A 26469-nucleotide genomic window follows, 5' to 3' on the forward strand; every position below is an offset into this window, starting at 1 on the left:
GTTTCTTTGATGTTGATATGGTTAATTTAGTGTTTAAATTCAAGCTTATTTTCACATGAATGATAGCTATTGGTCAGAGTCATCACGCCTGGCATGAAGTATCCTTTCCTCATAGCTTCACAAATTAAAAAAATTGTAAGGGGTTCTCATCTGGTATTCTAACAAATGTTGGGGTCTGACCTGGTCTCCTAACAAGTCCAGAAAGCTGTACAGTGCTGAGACCAAAGGTGAAGTGCTGTTCCTCGAGCTTATGGTGAGTTTCATTGGAACACTGTAGCAGTCCATGGACAGCAAGGTCAGAATGGGAGCAACGTGAAGGATAAAACAAAGAAAAATTACAGCACAGGAACAGGCCCTTCGGCCCTCCAAGCCTGCGCCGATCCGGATCCTCTATCTAAAACTGTTGCCTACTTTCTAAGGATCTGTATCCCTCTGCTCCCTGCCCATTCATGTATCTGGCTAGATACATCTTAAATGACGCTATCATGCCCGCTTCTACCACCTCCGCCGGCAATGCGTTCCAGGCACCCACCACCCTCTGCGTAAAGAACTTTCCATGCATTCCATGAACTTCCCTTCAACTTTTCCCCTCTCACCTTGAACTCGTGACCCCTAGTAATTGAGTCCCCCACTCTGGGAAAAAGCTTCTTGCTATCCACCCTGTCTATACTTCTCATGATTTTGTAGACCTCAATGAGGTCCCCCCTCAACCTCCATCTTTCTAATGAAAATAATCCTAATCTACTCAACCTCTCTTCATAGCTAACGCCCTCCATACCAGGCAACATCCTGGTGAACCTCCTCTGCACCTTCTCCAAAGCATCCACATCCTTTTGGTAATATGGCGACCAGAACTGTAAGCTGTATTCCAAATGTGACCGAACCAAAGTCTTATACAACTGTAACATGACCAGCCAACTCTTGTACTCAATACCCCTTCTGATGAAGTAAAGCATGCCGTATGCCTTCTTGGCCACTCTATCGACCTGCGCAGCCACCTTCAGGGGACAATGGACCTGAAAACCCAGATCTCTCTGTACATCAATTTTCCCCAGGGATTTTTCATTTACCGTATAGTTCGCTCTTGAATTGGATCTCCCAAAATGCATCATCTCGCATTTTCCCAGATTGAACTCCATCTGCCATTTCTCCGCCCAACTCTCCAATCTATCTATACTCTGCTGTATTCTCTGACAGTCCCCTTCACTATCTGCTACTCTACCAATCTTAGTGTCATTTGCAAACTTGCTAATCAGACCACCTATACCTTCCTCCAGATCATTTATGTATATCACAAACAACAGTGGTCCCAGCACGGATCCCTGTGGAACACCACTGGTCACAGTTCTCCATTTTGAGAAACTCCCTTCCACTTCTACTCTCCGTCTCCTGTTGCCCAGCCAGTTCTTTATCCATCTAGCTAGTACACCCTGGACCCCATGAGACTTCACTTTCTCCATCAGCCTACCATGGGGAACCTTATCAAATGCCTTATTGAAGTCCATGTATATGACATCTACAGCCCTTCCCTCATTAATCAATTTTGTCACTTACTCAAAGGATTCTATTAAGTTGGTAAGACATGACCTTCCCTGCACAAAACCATGTTGCCTATCACTGATAAGTCCATTTTCTTCCAAATGGGAATAGATCCTATGCCCCCTAGTTCTGCTTTCACCCGCTAGTGGAAACAACCTGCCCGCATCTATCCTATCTATTCCCTTCATAATCTTATATGTTTCTATAAGATCCCCCCTCATCCTTCTAAATTCCAACGAGTACAGTCCCAGTCTACTCAACCTCTCCTCGTAATCCAACCCCTTCAGCTCTGGGATTAACCTAGCGAATCTCCGCTGCACACCCTCCAGTGCCAGTACGTCCTTTCTCAAGTAAGGAGATCAAAACTGAACACAATACTCCAGGTGTGGCCTCACTAACACCTTATACAATTGCAGCAGAACCTCCCTAGTCTTAAACTCCATCCCTCTAGCAATAAAGGACAAAATTCCATTTGCCTTCTGAATCACCTGTTGCACCTGTAAACCAACTTTTTGCGACTCATGCACTAGCACACCCAGGTCTCTCTGCACAGAAGCATGTTTTAATATCTTATCATTTAAATAATAATCCCTTTTGCTGTTATTCCTACCAAAATGGATAACCTCACATTTGTCAACATTGTATTCCATCTGCCAGACCCTAGCCCATTCACTTAGCCTATCAAATCCCTCTGCAGACTTCCAGTATCCTCTGCACTTTATGCTTTACCACTTATCTTAGTGAAGTCTGCAAACTTGGACACATTGCCCTTGGTCCCCAACTCCAAATCATCTATGTAAATTGTGAACAGTTGTGGGCCCAACACTGATCCCCGAGGGACACCACTAGCTACTGATTGCCAACCAGAGAAACACCCATTAATCCCCACTCTTTGCTTTCTATTAATTAACCAATACTCTATCCATGCTACTACTTTCCCCTTAATGCCATGCATCTTTATCTTATGCAACAATCTTTTGTATGGTACCTTGTTAAAGGCTTTCTGGAAATCCAGATATACCACATCCATTCGCTCCCCGTTATCTACCGCACTGGTAATGTCTTCAAAAAATTCCACTAAATTAGTTAGGCACGACCTGCCCTTTATGAACCCATGCTGCGTCTGCCCAATGGGACAATTTACATCCAGATGCCTCGCTATTTCTTCCTTGATGATAGATTCCAGCATCTTCCCTACTACCAAAGTTAAGCTCACTGGCCTATAATTACCCGCGTTCTGCCTACCTCCTTTTTTAAACACGTTTGCTAATTTCCAATCCGCCGGGACGACACCAGAGTCTAGTGAATTTTAGTAAATTATCACTAGTGCATTTGCAATTTCCCTAGCCATCTCTTTTAGCACTCTGGGATGCATTCCATCAGGTCCAGGAGACTTGTCTACCTTTAGCCCCATTAGCTTGCCCATCACTACCTCCTTGGTGATAACAATCCTCTCAAGGTCCTCACCTGTCATAGCCTCATTTCCATCAGTCACTGGCATGTTATTTGTGTCTTCCACTGTGAAGACCGACCCAAAAAACCTGTTCAGTTCCTCAGCCATTTCCTCATCTCCCATTATTAAATCTCTCTTCACATCCTCTAAAGGACCAATATTTACCTTAGCCACACTTTTTTGTTTTATATATTTGTAGAAACTTTTACTATCCATTTTTATATTCTCAGCAAGTTTACTCTCATAATCTATCTTACTCTTCTTGATAGCTTTTTTAGTAGCTTTCTGTTGCCCCCTAAAGATTTCCCAGTCCTCTAGTCTTCCACTGATCTTTGCTACGTTGTATGTTTTTTCCTTCAATTTAATACTCTCCCTTATTTCCTTAGATATCCACGTTCGATTTTCCCTCTTTTTACCATCCTTTCTTTTTGTTGGTATAAACCTTTGCTGAGCACTGTGAAAAATCACTTGGAAGGTTCTCCACTGTTCCTCAACTGTTTCACTATAAAGTCTTTGCTCCCAGTCTACCTTAGCTAGTTCTTCTCTCATCCCATTGTAATCTCCTTTGTTTAAGCACAAAACACGAGTGCTTGATTTTACCTTTTCACCCTCCATCTGTATTTTAAATTCCACCATATTGTGATCGCTCCTTCCGAGAGGATCCCTAACTAGGAGATCCTGAATCAATCCGGTCTCATTACACAGGACCAGATCTAAGACCGCTTGTTCCCTCGTAGGTTCCATTACATACTGTTCTAGGAAACTATCGCGGATACATTCTATAAACTCCTCCTCGAGGCTGCCTTTACCAACCTGGTTAAACCAATCAACATGTAGATTAAAATCCCCCATGATAACTGCTGTACCATTTCTACATGCATCTGTTATTTCTTTGTTTATTGCCTGCCCCACCATAATGTTACTATTTGGTGGCCTATAGATTACTCCTATCAGTGACTTTTTCGCCTTACTATTCCTGATTTCCACCCAAATGGATTCAACTTTATCCTCCATAGCACCGATGTCATCCCTTACTGTTGCCCGGATGTCATCCTTAAATAACAGAGCTACACCACCTCCCTTACCATCCACTCTGTCCTTCCGAAAAGTTTGATACCCTCGGATATTTTACTCCCCGTCGTGACCATCCTTTAACCATGTTTCAGTAATGGCCACTAAATCATAGTCATTCACGATGATTTGCGCCATCAACTCATTTACCTTATTCCGAATACTACGAGCATTCAGGTAAAGTACACTTATGTTGGCTTTTTTACCTCTGTTCTGAATCTTAACACCTCGATCAGTAACCTCTCCTAAGTTATTTTTCCTCAGAACGTTTCTCCTAATTTTCCTTGTCGTTGAACCCATATCTTCATGTAACAACCTGCCGCGTCGCTTACCATTAATGTTTTCACTTCCCGTTTTATTTCTTTTAGTATTCCTGATCCTATTCACTGAGCTCCCCTCAGTCACTGTACCTTGTACTGTCACCCTTTTTGATTTTTGACTATGGCTTCTCTGCCTTACACTTTCCCCCTTACTGCCTTTTATTTCTGTCCCTGTTTTACTACCTTCCAACTTCCTGCATCGGTTCCCATCCCCCTGCCACATTAGTTTAAACTCTCCCCAACAGCTCTAGCAAACCCCCCCCCATAGGACATCGGTTCCAGTCCTGCCCAGGTGCAGACCGTCCGATTTGTACTGGTCCCACCTCCCCCAGAACCGGTTCCAATGCCCCACAAATTTGAATCCCTCCCTCTTGCACCATCTCTCGAGCCACGCATTCATCCTCTCTATCCTGACATTCCTACTCTGACTAGCACGTGGCACTGGTAGCAATCCTGAGATTACTACCTTTGAGGTCCTACTTTTTAGTTTAACTCCTAGCTCCCTAAATTCAGCTTGTAGGACCTTGTCCCGTTTTTTACCTATATCGTTGGTGCCTATGTTCACCCCCCCCACCCCCCCCCCCAGAATGTCCTGCAGCCGCTCCGAGACATCCTTGACCCTTGCACCAGGGAGGCAACATACCATTCTGGAGTCTTGATTGCGTCCGCAGAACCACCTGTCTATTCCCGTTACAATTGAGTCCCCTATCACTATAGCCCTGCCATTCTTCTTCCTGCCTAACTGCGCAGCAGAGCCAGCCACGGTGCCATGAATCTGGCTGCTGCTGCCTTCCCCTGGTGAGCCATCTCCCTCAACAGTATCCAAAGCGGTATATCTGTTTTGCAGGGAGATGACCGCAGAGGACACCTGCACTGCCTTCCTACTCTTGCTCTGTCTTTTGGTCACCCATTTTCTATCTCCCTCAGTACCTTTCACCTGCGGTGTGACCAACTCGCTAAACGTGTTATCCACGCCGTCCTCAGCATCGCGGATGCTCCAAAGTGAGTCCATCCGCAGCTCCAGAGCCATCAAGCGGTCTAACAGGAGCAGCAACTGGACACACTTCTTGCACGTGAAGGAGCCAGGGACAGAGGACGTGTCCCTGAGCTCCCACATCGCATACGAGGAGCATGACACGGGTCTGAGATCTCCTGCCATGTCTTAAACCTTCGGTTAACTTCAACAACGACAATTTCAACAAAAAAAAAACAACAAAGAAAAAATAAATAAATATACCAATGAAAAGAAACAGAAAAACAGAAACACTACTTACCAGTCACTTACCAGGGATAAAAAGCACATCCTCCCCACCCAGCTTCCAATTCCCAAACTCACTCTTAGCTGTGTCTCACTCCTGGCTCTGTCTTCTCTGGCTCACTGGGAGAACTCACTGGGAGTGAGTTTACAAGTTGCTCTTTTTAAACAGTCCTGAATTGACTCCCCTCCCCCACCTGCTTTTAGATCAAGGTAGATTTAAGTGACTGGCACTTAACTGCCAACCAGTTATGAGTGGGTGGGGGCAGCCCTTGTTAACCCACACTGCACAATACTAGCTTAATTTAAATTAATTTAAACTCCTGAAATTTAAAAGGAGCTGCCTTACTGATTTAATTCAATTCCCACTTAGATTCAAATTCCCAAACTCACTCATAGCTGTGCTGTGTCTCACTCCTGGCTCTGTCTTCTCTGGCTCACTGGGAGAACTCACTGGGCCTTTCCTCCTTTCCGCCAAACTTTCCTCCTTTGTGCTTGAGTGGGCCAACCCTTTCTCTAGTTACCCTCTTGCTCCTTATATATGAATAAAAGGCTTTGGGATTTTCCTTAACCCTGTTTGATAAAAATATTTCATGACCTTTTTTAGCCCTCTTGATTCCTCATTTCAGATTGATCCTACATTCCCAATATTCTCCCAAAGCTTTGTCTGTCTTCAGTTGCCTAGACCTTATGTATGCTTCCTTTTTCCCCTTAGCTAGTCTCACAATTTCGCCTGTCATGCATGGTTCCCTAATCTTGCCATTTCTATCCCTCATTTTCACAGGGATATGTCTGTCCTGCACTCTAATCAATCTCTCTTTAAAAGCCTCCAACATATCAAATGTTGATTTGCCTTCAAACAGCTGCTCCCAATTCACATTTCGGGGAGTTCGCCTCCAGCCTTGATGACCGTGTGTGCTCCTGGCCGGTTGATGGGCTACTGCTTCTGGCTATTTGGCCTGGCCTGTCTCTCCTATCCTAGTTTCCTGGTCCGTTTGTGCCTAGCCCAGCCCTCTCACTGAGCTCTGCCTGGCTAGCCTTTGGCTCTGGTTGAGTTATCCCGCTCCCGCTGGCCGTGCTCCCCGATTCCCCGAGACATGAAGCTAGCGCTTGCCTGCCTGTCTTTGAACCTCCTAACTGCTGCTCTGCTCACCTCCTGTCTCTGTTTGGAGTGGCTCCACCCCTCACTTCGACTCTCGATGATCGAATGTGCTCCTGGCTGGCACCTGGCTGCGGATGGCTATCTGGCCTGGTGGCCTCTGTTCATTTTGGTTGGTTGCCCACCCGCCATTCTCAACCCTGGCCTGGAGATCGAGAGCTGCCCCGTTGCTCCCCTCGATGGTTGTTGGCCAGCACCACCTCCTCGCCTCGCTGAAGGGTTTGCAGGTTTGCACCACGATGTTAGATCAGCGATCTCACCTTTGCCTCAGACTACCTGCGAGGCCAAATGCCAGAAACCTGGTTGCAGGTTTGCACCTTTACTCGATGAAATTTTAGAAACTTCACACTAATTCTGGAGATCTGTGTCTGAACTGCTCCAAGTCGCCACCACCTCTCAACATTTGGCAAATTGTTTTCATGTTCTAAAGTGAAGTCCACCAATCAGAGCCCGATGTTGCTGTGTATTTCCTGCTGATTGCTAGAGCTACCAAGACTGATTGGTGTTCCCACCACAATAGTCACCTCTCCATATGGGGACCCCGGCGGGGCCCCATGCTGCAGCGCTATGTGTTTAATTGAAAGTCTGCCTCTGGCCCATTATTTAATTGCAAGGACTAATATAATACCGAAAATAATTGTGAAAATAGTTTAACCAGGATTAGTATGCCACATAAGAGATACTCATTTTTTTCTCCACTGACATTTTTTTCTCCACAGATATTTTTTTCTGCAAAGGCCAAACGGACCACCTGCAGGACCCTCCCTGGATCACTGGTTGAGAAATTACTGCCAACGTAATTAGACAACGTTGTCTACCTCATACACTGCAGGAAAGGATGTCCCGAAGCGTGGTACATTGGCGAGATCATGCAGACGCTGCGACAATGGATGAACGGGCATCGCGTGACAATCGCCAGGCAGGAATGTTCCCTTCCAGTCGCGGATCACTTCAGCAGTCAAGGGCATTCAGCCTCTGATCTCCGGATAAGCGTTCTCCAAGGCGGCCTTCAGGACCGCGACAACGCAAAATCGCCAAGCAGAAACTTGTAGCCAAGTTCCGCACACATGAGTACGGCCTCAACCGGGACCTTGGATTCATGTCGCATTACATTCATCCCCCACCATCTGGCCTGGGCTTGCGAAATCCTACCAACTGTCCTGGCTTGAGACAACTCACACGTCTTTAACCTGGGGTTACCCCTAACTCTGGATCTGTAAAGACTTAATTCTTGCAAATGCTCGCATTCAAAGCATTGTCTTGCATCTCTGACTTTGTCTATATATATGTTTCTGGAACATACCTCTTCATTCACCCGAGGAAGGAGCACTGCTCCGAAAGCTAGTGATTTGAAACAAACCTGTTGAACTTTAACCTGGTGTTGTAAGATGTCTTACCCCGCTGGTTGTAGGGAGGCCTATAGGACAACACCAACATAGTGATTGCACCCTTCCGATTAGTGTGCTCTACCCATAATGCCTCACTGCAGGATCCCTCCAGGATATCCTCGCTCATCGCAGCTCTTAAATTTTCCCAACCAGTAATGCAACTCCCCCACCCGGTCTTGTCTAAAACATCGACATCCCTGGTACGTTAATCTGCCAGTCCTGTCCCTCCTTTAACCATGTCTCTGTAATAGCAACGATATCATAATTCCCCACATTAATCCAAGCTCTAAGTTCATCTTAACTGTTATTACTTCTTGCATTGAAGCAAACGCACTCCAGACCCACTGAGATCAGCGACTTCCCTCTGCCTGCTCTCCCTCTTAGCTACATTTGTCTTTGCCCAAGCTCTTCCCCAGTCTCTACACTTGCTGGCCTGCTGCTCCGGTTCCCACTTCGATATACATGCCGGAATGGGCATAATTTTATTGCACATATGTCAGCGGGCAATTAGAACATGCACACACACCATCATTTTTTGGTATTAGAAATATAATATTTAGTATCGTGATTATTTCATGTAATTTGAATAGCTGTGATTTTAACCTGATTAGTAGATTGTTAAATATCATTAACTGTAAAGATCACAATAAAATATATTGGTTTGCCAAAACTAGAAATAATGATATATAAGCTCAGAAACTAGATATTTCAAATTAATTCTGAGAAGGATTTATTTTTATTATTAATAATTCCGATTGGTTGCAGAAGTTAAGAAAAGCATCACTGAAAACAGAAAATATGCTCGGTATTCAATGCAGGTGATGGGGGTCTCGCCCGCCTGCTGGAAGGCTGGCAAGAGGAAGGCCTGCCGTATCAAATTCCTGAGAGACACTTGAGTGGCCAGCAGCAGGCCTTTTTGAGGATCAAGATCCTGTAATCGTGTTCCCTGCGATCTGCTATACAACCATGCTGGCAACTGTCCATTGCAGGCGGTGTGTCTGGGGGAGCAGTGGCAGCTGCTGGCAATGCACCAGGGTAGAGGCCTAAGATTACAGAGAGATCTAGGCCACAGACTAGTGAGGATGGGATGTAGGTTGCGGAAGGGGAGATTGGGATCGGCGGCAAGGGCAGGGGGTGGATTGCAGCAGGCATCCTTCTTCCTGATGTTGAGCCCATCAACAGGCACCAAGTGCCTTTGAACGAGGAATACCCCCTGGGAGCTCGCAAGCAAACATGACAAGAGTTTATGGCCATCAAAGCACCTATGGCAGTGTGATCATCATAGATTTGAAACATTCCTGCCAAACATTTTGCACACATACATTTGGAACACCATAGTACATGCCTAGACGTTTCCTGATAATACCAAGATGTAATGACATTACACTGTGCTTTGGCAGTGACTGGTTTGTAAAGACCAACTTCTGCATTTGCATCCTGAAACACAATTTCCTATCAGTCTTCCTGAGACCAATTATCTATCCGAAGCAAATGGAATAACATTTGCAAACTGAACCGAATAGCATACAACTGGATGTCATGTGACAGAACTTCCAGAAATGGATAATCCTATAAACAACACGTTCAGGAAGATAGCAGTGCTGTGAGATAAGTTTTCAATTCCCTATAATAACAAAAGCACAACATTGTCAAATGAGAATACACAAACTCATTTTCTCCGAAAAGTACTCACAATTTTCCGAGCCAAACAGGTCATGTCAATTTGCCCCAATAATTTAGAAGATCCAAAGTATATTCTTTTATAATCTTTGGCTATTACGTGGCTGAAAACTGGATTTTATACAATTTAAAACATGTTTGTTATGTACTGCATGAAATGTCATAATCCATCCATAATGAAATTTTCTTTTCACCTGAATAATTAATATCTAAAAGTGGAATTTAATTGCTTGATCAATGATTTATTTATTCTAATTAACAGAACCACATATGAACTTGAACAATATTTGATTTTCAGCATTCAACTGTTTGTATGAGGTGGGAAATAACTGTCAAATTTATTTTGAAAAATAACAGATTCTATGTAATGCAATGTGAATGCCAGTGCCTACCTTCCAATCAATGAACATATCTGTGGCCTTGTGTTCCCCTTGGTGGTTCCAAATACATCAGGTATCATATCACCATTAAAACTAAAAGGGAATAAATAGAAATTTAGACAAACCTAATATACAAGACTAGATAACCAACACGTCCAATAAAATTGAATAAAACATTGATAAGCACAGCTCCTTTCACACTTAAATCACAACAGTGAGGCAGTAAAACTGACTGCCTCATCAAAAAAGAATATAGTTTTTAATAAAAGGCAAATTTAGAACATCAAAACATATAAATAGCAGTAGCCGAGTTATCCCTGACAGCTTGCTCTGCCATTCAATTAGATTATGGCTGACCTGTGTCACATCTCCAGTTTCCCATCTTGGTTCCATATTCCCAAATAACCTTTAGAACAAAATTTATCAATCTCAATATTGAAATTTTCAGTTGACCAGGTCTCAGCAGCTTTATGGGAAGCATCTCATGCAATGTTCTTTCTTTAGACAGTTAGGTGTCGTAACTATTTTTTGTACCTGATGTAATACAGAATGCCATCTCCAATTGACATGGCTCACGCGTTGATTTTTTCCCCCCCTGGATTCTTATACCCAGCGTAAGAAACTCAGAACTAAATTTCCAATTTTTTAAATATTTGGTGCTGCAATTGCAACATATAAAATAGGTTTAGATTAATTTACAGAACATTATTCTATGAAAACTGCATAAATGGGAATGTCTTTACAATCAGAATATACAACTTTCTTCATTCTACTTTATTTTGCACAAATTGATAATTCTTTAAAAATTTTTATAAAAAATTCTCCTTCTTCATGATTATTTTCATCATTTACACCCACCAACAACTAATCAATAATAACAAATACAATGGCAATCCCCTGGCTAACAATCCCTTTATCCCTCCCACCCCCAACATTTTAAATACAAAACACAAAAGAAAAAGAATCAAGAATCCACCATCATCCCATACATAATCACCAATAACCTATACATTCCAAACCACCCCCTCCAACCACCCCACCCTAATGTTTGATGTCATCCAATTCTTGAAAATGCATGAGAAACAAAGCCCATGAGTTGTAGAACCCTTCCATCTTTCCCCTCAACTCGAACTTCACTTTCTTGCGCATTAAGAACTCCAGCAGGTCCCTCCCGCCATGCCGAGGCACAGGGCGGAGAAGCTGACCTCCACCACAACAGGATCTGCCTTCGGGCAATCAGCGAGACAACTAATCAGCGAATGCTAAGACAACTGCCTCCTCACCTACCTCCAACCCCGGCTGATCCAACACCCTGAATATGGCTTCCAGGGACCTGGTTTGAGCCTCAGGTGTACCACCTTTGGGATTACCCTGAAGACATCCCTCCAATACCCCTCCAGTTTTGGACAGGACCAAAATATACAAATGTGATTTGCGGGGCTCCTCCCACAGCATTCGCAAACATCCTCCACCCCCTCAGTCGGCTCATCCTCGTCCTTATGAGGTGCGCCCTTTACACCACCTTCAACTGTATCAGCCCCAACCTCGCGCACAAAGTTAAGGCATTCATCCACCGGAGCACCTCACACCACAATCCCTCCTCCATACCCTCCCCCAACTCTTCCTCCCACTTTGCCTTAATCCCCTCCAGCGATACCTTGTCCTCCCCCAGAATTATCCTATAAATCCTTCTACAAATTGATAATTCTGAAAGCCGTCATATCATTTAAACAGTGGTGACATGTTCCTCTTCATCCTATTACTGTTTTCTGAAACAGTTGAGACTTCTACAACTTTTAAACAACTGAAATTCTGACTGGGAAAATATATAAAAAGGGAAATATCATAAATCTAATAAAGTAGATAAACCAGCCATCACTTGTCTAAAGGGAAAACTAAAACAGTTTATGAAATATTTTTTGTTAGAGGCAAACTTACTTTATATTACTGATTTAAATTCATAGTTTGGCTGTACAATGCATTACAACATTGGTAATGTCACAAGGGATTGTGTGCTGGAAGAACGGTACTTTTCTCATAAGATTCTCCTGTTTCTGGACAGAGATTCCCCCTACCATGACGGCCACAGGACGTCAACCCGCTGGCCACATGGCAGATTGATGGAAAAACCCCCATCAGCAACCAGCAAAGAGGATCAGCTGCATAGCCTTGCTAGACTATATAAGCAGAGCACTCAGTTCTGCTGGTGGGTGGGGGAGAGGGGGCAGCCAATTTGGTGAATGCAAGGAAGGTGACTTGGAGAATGAAGACATTGCTGTGTGTTTGTTGTTGACCTCAGACTCTACGGAAACCCTGATTTGGATTGAACTTTGGCCTGTCTGAGAACCGGTACTGGTAATCTGACTGTTGCCACTATATACCATGTTGAGTTTTCCCTGGGAAATGGATTAGCTGTCCAGGTTTAAATAGGAAGTAGTGTGTGTAAAGTTAGGTGTGACGAAGAGCTAGGTGTTTAATTTCCTTTCTTTTCTGTGTTGTTGAGTATCTGAAGACCTTTATAATAAGCACTGAGTTTTGGATTTGGATAGCTGTGTGAGCTATTGAACTGAGCCAACACAACCCCGCTTACCACGACCACCAGCCCCTTGTGACATCACAACATTATAATAAAATAAACTATATATCCTCAAAATTACTTCCCCATCACTGCAAATTGAGAAAAAAGAATCAATTTAAATTTGAAACAGTAAAATCTTCCCCCTCTACATTGCAGATTCATACAGGTTCCCCATTTCATCAAATAATCCAATTTATTCAGCTTCACAAATGGAGTAATGTACTAATTCAAGCATGCAAGCATCCAAATTAAAACGGCTTTGATGCTAAAATAATTCTACCAGTAGCCACTATGTTTTAAGTTGCTCCCGGTCCCAAAGCATCAATCACTGATTGAGGTTTTAGCATTATGAAAGATTAAATTTCTCTTTTAAGTTGAAATTCATTTTTTAGAGGGCAATAATATTATAATAATTCTTATTCATACATTTGAAACAGGTCTATGAGTTAACTCTTTAAAAATCTTTTTTGGATCTGAATTTGCTGGAAAACACGTTTGTCAACTATTGCTGTTAATTTGACATTTCAGTTATGTTCACATTGCGCTATATTTCCACTGCAAAATCGATTCGTTAAAAGCATTTCAAGGTCAATGATGAATCAGGACCACAATAACTGGCACAGCCTATTACATATTCCACAGAGCAACCACATGCACTGTAAAAAAACAGTCCATAGCTCAGGTGTGTCACTGGTAGGGAGAGCTGCAAATTTTGAAATTACCTTAAACCAACTTTTAAAACAATTTTAGCAACAAAGGCTTAGCAAAATGCTGTAAAACGTATTTCGCAAGGTGATGATTTTTTTTTCTCCCTCAAGAAGGCAATAAGCCACTACAGTGCATGTGGTTTATGTATACACACAGTGCTGTAAGGAAGGGAGTTCCAGAATTTTGACCCAGCGACAGTGAAGGACAGCAAGTCAGGATGGGTTGGAGGGAATTGTGATCCATACATCTGTTGCCTTTATCCTTACCTGCAAATGCTCACATTCAAAGTATTGTCTTGCATCTTTGACTTTGTCGATATATATGTTTCTGGAACCTACCGCTTTATTCATCTGAGGAATGAGCAGTGCCCCGAAAGCTAGTGATTTGAAACAAACCTGTTGGACTTTAACGTGGTGTTGCAAGACTTCTTACTGTGCTCACCCCAGTCCAACGCCGGCATATCCACATCATCTTTATCTTTAATGTAATGGTCATGGATTTGGAAGGTGCTGTCAAAGGAACCTTGGTGAGTTCCTGCACTGCATCTTGTAGATGGTACACACTGGGCGGGATTCTCCGCCGGCGGGATGCTCCGTTTTGCCAGCAGCCTGGGGGTTTCCCGACAGCGTGGGGCTGCCCCACAATGGGAAACCCCATTGAGCGGCCGGCGTAACGGAGAGTCCCGCCGGCGGGTTGAGGCAGAAATGTGGCACGGCGGGGTGGAGAATCCCGCTGCCTGTTGCTACTCTGTGGTGGTGTTGGGGGGGGGGGGGTGGGGGGTGGTTTAGTGAAGGTGGTGAATGGGGTGCCAATCCAGTGGGTTGCCTGGTCTTGGATGGTGTCAAGCTTCTGGAGTGTTGTTGGAGCTGCACCCATCCAGGCAAGTAGAGTATTCCATCACACTCCTGACTTTTGCCTTGTTGATGGTGGACAGGCTTTAGGGAGTCAGGAGGTGAATTGCTTGCTGCAGAATTCCCAGCCTCTGACTTGCTCCTGCAGCCACGGTATTTATATGGCTGGTCCAGTTCAGTTTCTGGTTAATGGTAACGCCCAGTATAATGATAGTGGGGGAATTCAGCAACGGTTATGCCATTAAATGTCATGGGGATACGGTTAAGATTCTCTTGTGTTGGAGATGGTCAGTGCCTGGCACTTGTGCTGCACTAATGTTGTTTTGTAAACTTTCTGTTGAAAGCCAGATGAAAAATCATTGTGGTGCTCTCTAGCCGGTAGAATTTCACTCTCAAAATGCATAAGTCTTTCTCTCAAATAATTGTCAACAAGCTGGAACGATGCAGCCCAGATTTTCTTTGATTGTCATGAAATATATTCTAAGTATTGTCGGTCCACAACACTAGTGGACCATACCACAGCTGCCATTTTTCCATGGAGTTGGAAATTGTAAGCTGCCCCATTTTGTTGATTTCAAGATTGAATTTCTGATTTTGGCTGAAGCATAACTAATTCCAGGCTACAGACAAAGGGGAAGCCATTGGCGGAAAAAAAATCACAGGGATTTTGGAAATAAACTTGCCCATCCAATTCATTTATTTTAATAATTTTGGTATTTAAAAAAATATTTATATGGTTGTCTATTCAGCTTGAGTCACCTGGGAAAATAAATAAACTGAACAACTTTATTGGCTTAAATTAGCATCTGAACTGGCTGTTTCTCTATGGACTCTTTCCTTATCTTTACTTTGCTGAATTAATATTGTTAATTCCAATTTAAAATAATTAATCGAAAGAGTGTGACAAGGACCTTTATTTAGCCTTGAACTGATTTTAATGCCAATTTACAGATTTATATTTGATGCACTATTAAAGCTTTTAATTATGCAGATATCATAACACCACTGAGAGAATTAACCAAGTTCCATTAGCTCGGTTTTAACAGTGAGAGTAAAATATGTAATGGCTGAAGCATCCAAATAATTAGAGATACCATTGCATTAATATATTTAACGGATTTAATTATTAATTACTTGACTTTTAGAATTTGTTCAGCCTTATTCCAACCCAAAAGTATTGCATTTTAAATTTCCTAATCACACATATAATTATAATAAGGTCCTTAGCCAGCACATTCCAAACCACGACCATCACCATATAGAAAGATAAGGGCAGTAGATACGAGGAACACCACCACCTGAAATTTTCCCTCCAAGCCACTCACCATTCGGAATTGGAAATATATCACTGTTCCTTCACTGTTGCTGCATCAAAAGCCTGGATCTCCCTCCCTAACATCATTGTGAATGTGCCTACACCGCATGAACTGCAGCAGTTCAAGAAGTCCACTCACTACCACCTTCTCGAAGGCAATTAGGGAATGGGAGATAAATGCTAGCCTAGCCAGCGAAGCCCACATCCCTTGAATGATAAAAAACCTTGTATTTGTTACATATTCATAATGTAACCATGTCATATATCAAATCTGTTCGTAGGGCTAAAAATCATGACTTGTAAATGAATAGGTAGTGTCACAAGAAGCAAAAAGAAAAAAAAGTGATCAAATTCCACAATTTTGCCCCTACTGATGTAATTTACAAATTAAGTACCACAAACCAATCAAATTACAATTTTCTTCAAATTATTTCAGTGACCCTATTGCTTCCCAAATTGTACTTTCGTAATAGTTTTTGTCGTATAGACGTTTGGTGGTAGAGAACTCTAGTATTGCCTGACAACCAGCAGGCTTGAATTTAACTGTTAATCATCAGTTAACTGGTGCATTCTCCATGGCAATGCCTCTGCCAATCAGAACTGTTTTCTCATGAAGTATAAATTGTTGTTTCCTTTACATTTGGTATTCATGCGAATGTCCAGATCAGTACAAGATGAAAAGCTTTGACATGTGTCTTTTTCAGTGATACTCAATTTATGACTTTAGTATATAATGTCTGAGAACTTTTAAAAATTTGTCAACCTATTAGTTATATGTCATGTACAGAAGTGAAAAACAATTTCAAAAGCTAAGGTAGCAGTACAGAAATATTAGCCTGTTCCCTGAATTTTATATGAAAAAAATTAAGATTCTTACAGACGGTTAATCAAAATTTTGACAAAGATTATATGCCACACATTGGCACAAGAACAGAATTCTTGCCGACCACTTGGAACTTTTAAAAAATATATACTTTTTCATTCTCCATTTTTCACATTTTCTTCAGAATTTGCACTCCACCAACATACAGTAAACGGTAACAAATACAATGTCAATCCCCTTATCAACAACAACAATCCCATCCTCCCACAACCCCCCAAACAACGGCCCACCTGACAATATAAGCATCAAATAAAACAAAACCTCCCAAGGAGGGAAAAAAGGAAAAAGGAATCGCCTGTGGTCACCATTAACATATATCGCCCCCCCCAATATTCAACGCCATCCAGTCCCCGAAAGAGTACCGTGAATAACACCCATGAATTATAGACACCGCACCCCCCCCCCCTCCCCCCCTCCCTCCCAGACGCCTCCCATCCACTTCCTCTTGTAAACTCCTACCCTAACCTCGGTTCCTTTCCACAACTTTTCACCCCGGCTAGACTCACCGAACCCTGTTCTACCAGGCTCCGATGGCCGCAGCCCCTCCCCCCCCCACCTCACTCCCGTTCACTGGTCGGCTTAAACTGGCCAGCATGGAGGCCCCTGCCTGGGTCCCCTTCCCCCTTGCCTGGTCCCAGGAAAACCAAGAAATCCCCGTTAGCACACAACCCCAGCATACACACCCAAGCCGCAAAGAACCATCATTGCAAATTAAAGTACCAACTCTTTCCTTTTCCAAATATACAGTGTTGACTCATTTAGTACATACACCAACACGCAGTCAAAAAATAAAGTTACATGAAGCTACATGGGTACACGACCGGCTCTCAGTCCCATTTCTCAATTCTGCCACAGTCCTTCTGCCTTCGCAAACTCCTCCGCCGCTTCTGCCATCCCAAAATAAAAGTCCTTGGATTTGTAGGTCACCTTCAACTTAGCTGGATATACAATGCTGCACTGCACCTTGCTGATGTACAGTGCCTTCTTCACCTGGCTGAAGGCAGCCCGCCTCCTCGCCAGCTCCACCGTAAAGTCCTGGTATATGCGTATACCAGCTTGAGCCCACTGCACCACCCGCTTCTGCTTTGCCCAGCACAGTACTTTCTCCTTCACGCTATACCTACGGAAAAACACAGTTACTGCTCTTGGCGGCTCACTCGCCTTTGGTATCCAGTTCATATCGAGAGGGATCATCCGCCTCCCCCAATAGCTTCGCCAACATCGTTAGGTGCCACGGTTCACCGTATGGCATTGGGGCAGTTCTATCCCATCGTATGTGTGATGGCCTTGACCGTCCAATCGCTTTTGTTTCCAGGATGCTGGCTGCGGCTGAAAGGAAATATGCCCAGATCGAAAAAGATTGTATTTGATGTCAAGCGATTTCATCAACACATCTATGGCCACCATTTTTTTTATTGCCACCGATCATAAGACATTGCTAGGCCTCCTCAGTGAGGACAAGGCAACTCCACCAATAGTGTCTGTGAGGATTTAGCACTGGGCTTTGTTACTGGCTGCTTATGAATATTCTTTTCAGCACGACCAGGGTCCCAGATTGCACATGCTGATGCGTTGATCCCTCTTCCGCTGCAGATCGAATTTGCAAACCCTCCTAGAGGGGCCGAAATGATTGCTGCCCTGAATTTCATGGACTCCTTGCCCATCACTGCCTTGTGTGTTCATGACGGGACGCAAACCTACCCTGTACTTGCCAAGTGGTGTCATTTGGTGCCATATGTGGGCAGCAGCCACAACTACCAGGTGTGTTGAAGGCTCTCTCCTCAGAATTGTCAGAACTGACCGTGGAGGACGGCAACCTCTTGTGGGGAACCTAGGTTGTTGTCCCTGCAAAGGGACAGGCCATCGTATTGAAGGACCTTCACAGCAGAAATCCCAGAGTGTCCAAATTGAAGATGCTGGTGACAAGATACGTCTGGTGGCCGGTTTTGGACACGGATGTAGAGACATTGGCCCAGCAGTGTTCCATCTGTCAAGAGCACCAGACGCTCCCCGCAGAGGCACCTCTACACCCATGAGCATGGCCGTGGCGTCCTTGGGCTTGTGTACCCGCTGATTTTGCTGGCCCCTTCTTGAGTTTATGTTCCTCATTATGGTTGATGCCCATTCGAAGTGGCTGGAGGTCCACGAGATGGCGTTGATCATTTCCTGGGTAACCATCGAGCGATTGCGCATTTTCTTTTTCTACCCATGGAATCCCTGAGGTACTCGCAACCGATAAGGGGGCCTCTTTTACTGGTGAAGAGTTTGCCCTTTTGTGAAGAGCAACGGGATTCACCACGTCCGCACCGCCCCATACCATCCAGCATCAAATGGTTTGGCAGAGAGAACCATGCAGATGGTTAAACGGGGGTTCAAGAAATAGAAGTCTGGCTCGATGGACAGAAGACTGGCAAAACTTTTTGTTCTCGTACAGGACCATGCTACATGCAGTAACTGGGGTAGCCCCCGCTGAAGTGTTAATGGGTCATAGGCTTCGTACGCAACTGAGCTTGATTCTACCGGACATTGGCACAATGATGCGCTGTAACCAAGATTTGGAAGGGCTTTGCCCAGCTCGCCATCGACCTCTTCGACATTTCACACCTGAAGACGCAGTGTTCGTTCGCAACTTCAACAAACTTCTGGCTCTCTGGGATTGCCATTGGTCAAAACGGGATCAGTCTCTTACCAAGTTTGGGTCCAGGGGCACCCGTGGACCCAATCCCTAGCGTGGGAACTTCTGCCAACCTGGCATTGTCCCTGACAACCTGGCAGTGCCACCTGGGCATCCTGGTAGTGCCAGGGTAGCACTGCCAGGGTGCCAGTGCCAAGGCGCCCGGGTGCCAGTGGGAATGCCAGGGTATCACCCTGCCCAGAGCCCGACCACCTGGGGGCCTTAGATGACCTGGGAGACCCCAGGTGTTGATATGCCTGTTCCACGTTTGTGTGGACCAGTGCTAAATGGCACCATGGCGAGGTCTCCCAGGCGCAGGCATTCGGTCTTGGGCCTCAGTAGCATCGGGCACCGATATATTTAAGTGAGTCCAACTGCCCAGTGATGGCGAGGTCCAGACTTCAACATCGCAATCTCGCGAGGCATTCCGAGCGTCGCTAATATCGGCCTCGCCGCATCATCGAGTCAGGCGCGATGAGGCCGTTCGATCGCGCTCATTATCTCGGTGTTCTTATGCCCAAAATGAATTACTTCACAATTCTCAGCACCGAAATTCATCCTATCTGGGCCACTCCACCAACTTGTTCATGTCCCCTGGAGATTTTACACTGTCCTCCTCACAGTTTACAATACTTTGGAATTTTCCTTTGTACACCTAGATCTAGATTACAAATATATATCAGGAAAAGGATGGTCCCAAGACTAACCCATGGGGAAAACCACTACAAACCTTCCTTCAGCCTGAAAAATATCCACTGAACAATTACTCTCTGCTTCTGATTGTTCAGCCAATTTTTTATTCATATTGCGACTGTCCCCTTTATTCCATGTAGCCAAGTCTGTTGTGTGGCATTGTATCAAATGCTTTTTAAAAGTCAATATACACTACATGAACAGAATTACCCTCATCAGTCCTTAGTTACCTCCTCAAAATTGTTGCAGACGAACAGGCTATTCAAGCAGAAGCAAACTTTAGCTCTGACCACCTTAAGTGGCAAACTTTATCTCTGATCACCTTAAGTGGCAGAAGTAAATAAACATAAGTAGATGCGTTTTACATGATAAATGGTGTGACTATTAGGGCTATTAAGCGACTATTCTGCATAAATATCAGATGTTAGCCATGGCTCAGTTGATAACACCCTCACATCTGAATTAGAAGGTCATAGATGCGACCAAAGAGACTGCAGAACATAATTTAGGCTTATATCCGACTTCCGGGTGCGGCGATGACCAGCTGAGTCGCACGTTTCGGCAGCTCCCTGTGAAACGGACTTTTGGGCTCTTGATAGGAGCCCCAACGGCAATTTTAACGGCTGAAAACACCGTGCGGTAAACCAGAAGGGTGTTCCCCCTGGACACGGATGGAAAAAGGAGAGGAAAGTGGCCGGATTGCAGCGGATCCTTTGGAACAACGGCAAGGAAGGCAAGCAGAAACCAAGATGGCGTCGGAAGGTGGCAGTTTCATATGGGGCCCTGAACAACAAGAGTTTTTGAAACGCTGCGTGGAGGAGATAAAAAAGGAAATGAAGAAAGAGTTGTTGGCCCCGATATTACAGGCGATTGAAGGGCTGAAAGAGGAACAAAAGACCCAGGAGCAGGAGCTTCGGGTCGTGAAGGCGAAAGCAGCAGAGAATGAAAACGACATACAGGGCCTGGTGGTGAAGTCGGAGATACAGGAGGCACACCAGAAACGATCTGTGGAGAGGTTGGAGGCACTGGAAAATAACGCAAGGAGGAACAACTTGAGGATTCTTGGCCTTCCTGAAGGTGTGGAGGGGGCGGACGTCGGGGCATATGTGAGCACGATGCTGCACTCGTTAATGGGAGTGGAGGCCCCGACGGGTCCGTTGGAGGTGGAGGGAGCATACCGAGTTATGGTGCGAGGATCGAGAGCAGGAGAAGCTCCCAGAGCCATAGTGGTGAGATTTCTCCGTTTTAAGGATAGAGAAATGGTCCTTAGATGGGCGAAGAAAACTCGGTGTAGTAAATGGGAGAACGCGGTGATCCGCGTCTATCAAGATTGGAGTGCGGAGGTGGCGAGAAGGAGGGCGAGCTTTAATCGGGCCAAAGCGGTACTTCACAAAAAAAAGATAAAGTTTGGAATGCTGCAACCGGCAAGACTGTGGGTCACATATCAAGGGAGGCACCACTACTTTGAGACGGCGGATGAAGCGTGGACTTTTATTGTGGAAGAAAAATTGGAATGATTGGACTACGAAAATGAACGTTTGGACAAAGTGGTGGGACGAGTGGGGGGGGCGAAGAGGGATTGTATGATTAATCCTGCGGTATGGTAACTTTTCTTTCTCCCACAGGTGGTGATGGGGGGAGGTGGGGAGGGAGAGGAGATGGGGCGTTGGCCATGGGAGGCGGGGCCGAGGGAGAGGCGCGGGCTTGGTTCCCGCGCTATGATAATTATGGCGGGAATAGAGAAGCAGGAAGGAGGGGGCGCCGCACGGGGCGATCCGTGATCACGGGGGGAAGCCGAGGTCAGCCAGAGTTTGCTGACTTCTGGGAGCAACATGGGGGGAGTAATTACGCTAGCGGGGGGTCTAGCGGGGGGGGGGGGGGGGAGGGGGGAATTACTGGGTTGCTGCTGCTGGGGAAAGGGGGGAGTGGGTGCGGGAAAGGATGGGCGGGGGGGCACCGTCTGGGAGAAATACAGCCGCGTGGGAACTGGGCGAGAAGCTGGAAAAAGATGATGGCTAACCGGCAAGGGGGGGGGGTGGGAAGCCCCCCAACTCGGCTAATCACGTGGAACGTGAGGGGGCTTAACGGGCCGATAAAGAGGGCACGAGTACTCGCACACCTTAAGAAACTTAAAGCAGATGTGGTCATGTTACAGGAAACGCACCTGAAACTGATAGATCAGGTTAGGTTGCGCAAAGGATGGGTAGGGCAGGTGTTCCATTCGGGGCTGGATGTGAAAAACAGGGGGGTGGCTATATTAGTGGGGAAGCGGGTAATGTTCGAGGCAAAGACTATAGTGGCGGATAACGGGGGCAGATACGTGATGGTGAGTGGCAAATTACAGGGAGAGATGGTGGTGTTGGTAAACGTGTATGCCCCGAATTGGGACGATGCCAATTTTATGAGGCGAATGCTAGGACGCATCCCAGACCCAGAGACCGGAAAGCTGATAATGGGGGGAGACTTTAACACGGTGTTGGAACCAAGGCTGGATAGGTCGAAGTCCAGGACTGGTAGGAGGCCGGCAGCAGCCAAGGTGCTTAAGGATTTTATGGAGCAGATAGGAGGGGTGGACCCGTGGAGATTCAGTAGACCTAGGAGTAAGGAGTTCTCGTTTTTCTCCTATGTCCATAAAGTCTATTCACGCATAGACTTTTTTGTGTTGGGTAGGGCATTGATCCCGAGGGTGAGGGGAACGGAATATACGGCTATAGCCATTTCGGATCATGCCCCACACTGGGTAGACTTGGAGATAGGGGAGGAAACAAGAGGGCGTCCACCCTGGAGAATGGATATGGGACTAATGGCGGATGAGGGGGTGTGCTTAAGGGTGAGGGGATGCATTGAAAAGTACTTGGAACTCAATGACAATGGGGAGGTTCAGGTGGGAGTGGTCTGGGAGGCGTTGAAGGCGGTGGTTAGGGGGGAGCTGATATCAATAAGGACACATAAAGGGAAGCAGGAGAGTAAGGAACGGGAGCGGTTGTTGCAAGAACTTTTGAGGGTGGACAGACAGTATGCGGAAGCACCGGAGGAGGGACTGTATAGGGAAAGGCAAAGGCTGCATGTGGAATTTGACTTGCTGACCACAGGCACTGCAGAGGCAAAATGGAGGAAGGCGCAGGGTGTACAGTATGAATATGGAGAGAAGGCGAGCAGATTGCTGGCACACCAATTGAGGAAAAGGGGAGCAGCGAGGGAAATAGGGGGGGTGAGAGACGAAGATGGAGAGACGGAGCGGGGAGCGGAGAGAGTGAATGAAGTGTTTAAGACATTTTATAAAAAATTTTATGAAGCTCAACCCCCGGATGGGAGGGAGAGAATGATGGAGTTTTTGGATCGGCTGGAAATTCCCAAGGTGGAAGAGCAGGAAAGGATGGGATTGGGAGCACAGATCACGGTAGAAGAAGTGGTGAAAGGAATTAGGAACATGCAGACGGGAAAGGCCCCGGGACCGGACGGATTCCCAGTTGAATTTTACAGAAAATATTTGGACTTGCTCGCCCCGCTACTGACGAGGACCTTCAACGAGGCAAAGGAAAGGGGACAACTGCCCCCGACTATGTCAGAAGCAACGATATCGCTTCTTTTAAAGAAGGAAAAGGATCCGCTACAATGCGGGTCCTACAGACCAATCTCCCTCCTCAATGTAGATGCCAAGGTCTTGGCCAAGGTAATGGCAATGAGAATAGAGGAATGTGTCCCGGGGGTGGTTCATGAGGACCAAACTGGGTTTGTGAAGGGGAGACAGCTGAACACGAACATACGGAGGTTGTTAGGGGTCATGATGATGGCCCCACCAGAGGGTGAAACGGAGATAGTAGTGGCGATGGATGCCGAGAAAGCATTTGATAGAGTGGAGTGGGATTATCTGTGGGAGGTGTTGAGGAGATTTGGGTTCGGAGAGGGGTATGTTAGATGGGTGCAGCTGTTGTATAGGGCCCCAGTGGCGAGTGTGGTCACGAATGGACGGGGATCGGCATATTTTCGGCTCCATAGAGGGACAAGGCAGGGATGTCCTCTGTCCCCATTACTGTTTGCACTGGCGATTGAGCCCCTGGCGATAGCGCTGAGAGGGTCCAAGGGATGGAGGGGAATACTTAGGGGAGGAGAAGAACACCGGGTATCTTTATATGCGGATGATCTGCTACTATATGTGGCGGATCCAGCGGAGGGGATGCCAGAAATAATGCGGATACTTGGGGAGTTTGGGGATTTTTCAGGGTATAAATTGAACATGGGAAAGAGTGAGCTGTTTGTGGTGCATCCAGGGGAGCAGAGTAGAGAAATAGAAGACCTACCGTTGAGGAAGGTAACAAGAGACTTTTGTTACCTGGGGATCCAGATAGCTAAGAATTGGGGCACATTGCACAGGCTAAATTTGACGCGGTTGGTGGAACAGATGGAGGAAGATTTCAAGAGATGGGATATGGTAGCATTGTCAATGGCAGGGAGGGTGCAGGCGGTTAAGATGGTGGTCCTCCCGAGATTCCTTTTTGTGTTTCAGTGTCTCCCGGTGGTGATCACGAAGGCTTTTTTCAAAAGGATAGAAAAGAGTATCATGGGTTTTGTTTGGGCCGGGAAGACTCCGAGAGTGAGGAAGGGATTCTTACAGCGTAGTAGGGATAGGGGGGGGGCTGGCAATACCGAGCCTAAGTGAGTATTATTGGGCCGCTAATATTTCAATGGTGAGTAAGTGGATGGGAGAGGAGGAAGGAGCGGCGTGGAAGAGATTAGAGAGGGCGTCCTGTAGGGGGACCAGCCTGCAGGCTATGGTGACAGCCCCATTGCCGTTCTCACCAAGGAACTATACCACGAGTCCGGTGGTGGTAGCTACACTGAAGATTTGGGGACAGTGGAGACGACATAGGGGAAAGACCGGAGCACTGGGGGGGTCCCCGATAAGAAACAACCATAGGTTTGCCCCGGGGGGAATGGATGGGGGATATGGAATGTGGCAAAGAGCAGGTATAACGCAATTGAAAGATCTATTTGTGGATGGGAAGTTTGCGAGTCTGGGAGCGCTGACCGAGAAATATGGGTTGCCCCAAGGGAATGCATTCAGGTACATGCAATTGAGGGCTTTTGCGAGGCAGCAGGTGAGGGAATTCCCGCAGCTCCCGACACAAGAGGTGCAGGACAGAGTCATCTCAAAGAAATGGGTGGGGGACGGTAAGGTGTCGGATATATATAGGGAAATGAGAGACGAAGGGGAGACTATGATGGATGAACTAAAAGGGAAATGGGAAGAAGAGCTAGGGGAGGAGATTGAGGAGGGGATGTGGGCAGATGCCCTAAACAGGGTAAACTCGTCGTCCTCGTGCGCCAGGCTAAGCCTGATTCAGTTTAAGGTATTACACAGGGCACATATGACTGGAACACGGCTCAGTAAATTTTTTGGGGTGGAGGATAGGTGTGCGAGGTGCTCGAGAAGCCCAGCGAATCATACCCATATGTTTTGGTCATGCCCGGCACTACAGGGGTTTTGGATGGGGGTGACAAAGGTGCTTTCGAAAGTAGTAGGAGTCCGGGTCGAACCAAGCTGGGGGTTGGCTATATTTGGGGTTGCACAAGAGCCGGGAGTGCAGGAGGCGAAAGAGGCCGATGTTTTGGCCTTTGTGTCCCTAGTAGCCCGGCGCAGAATATTGCTAATGTGGAAAGAAGCCAAGCCCCCGGGGTGGAGACCTGGATAAATGATATGGCGGGGTTCATAAAGTTAGAGCGGATTAAGTTCGTCCTAAGGGGGTCGGCTTAAGGGTTTACTAGGCGGTGGCAACCGTTCGTCGAATATCTTGCGGAAAGATAGATAGGGGAGAACAAAGAAGGCAGCAGCAGCGGCCCAGGACTTGGGGGGGGGGGGGGGGGGAATGGGGGGGGGGGTGTGGCCTGAGACAAGGCAGTTGCCAATTAGGGCTAGTTTTTATTTTTTGTTATTTAATATTTATTTATTTGTTGTTGTTTTTGTTTAAATTTAAAAAAGGTAATTATTATCTGTATTGTTACAATGTTGTGTAAAGGATGCACAATGTACTGTGTTGGTTGACCAAAAATTTTCAATAAAATATTATTTAAAAAAAAAAAATTTAGGCTTATATCCAACGGCAATACTGAAGGTCTGAATACCATATTGTTGTAGGTCATTTGGTTGATGGATTAAACAGGGGCCCTGTCTGCGCACCTATGTGGATGTAAAAGATTCCATGATAATATTTCAAGGTGTAGAAGGGGAATTTTCCTGTTGTCAATAATTATCCGTCAACCAACAACACCGAACAGATGATCTGATCATTATTATATCGCTGTTTGTGGGACCTTGCAATGTGGAATTTGGCTGCCATGTTTCCTAAATTGCAACAGTAACTACACTTAATGATTAAATTAAGCATACTGCAGGGTCCCAAAGATCCGTTGTATGTCAAACATGCCCATTATTTGAATTACCACACCACAAATATATAAGTTTTCCATTTAAGTTTTCTATTACCAGAATATTCTGAATGTCACCATGATTTATTACAATCC

At 45.6% G+C, this 26469-nt stretch overlaps 1 protein-coding gene across 1 annotated transcript in view; it reads right to left on the minus strand.

The window, feature by feature from the left end:
- itfg1 (integrin alpha FG-GAP repeat containing 1) overlaps window positions 1-26469 on the minus strand; it is a 425532-nt gene that overhangs the window by 350063 nt on the left and 49000 nt on the right. The window contains exon 5 of the mRNA XM_072518195.1: window positions 10258-10338. Within this exon, the coding sequence (XP_072374296.1) occupies window positions 10258-10338 (81 nt within the window). The remainder of the gene's footprint in view (window positions 1-10257; window positions 10339-26469) is intronic.

The sequence above is a fragment of the Scyliorhinus torazame genome, chromosome 10 (assembly GCF_047496885.1).
Source record: "Scyliorhinus torazame isolate Kashiwa2021f chromosome 10, sScyTor2.1, whole genome shotgun sequence".
Lineage (NCBI taxonomy): Eukaryota > Metazoa > Chordata > Chondrichthyes > Carcharhiniformes > Scyliorhinidae > Scyliorhinus > Scyliorhinus torazame.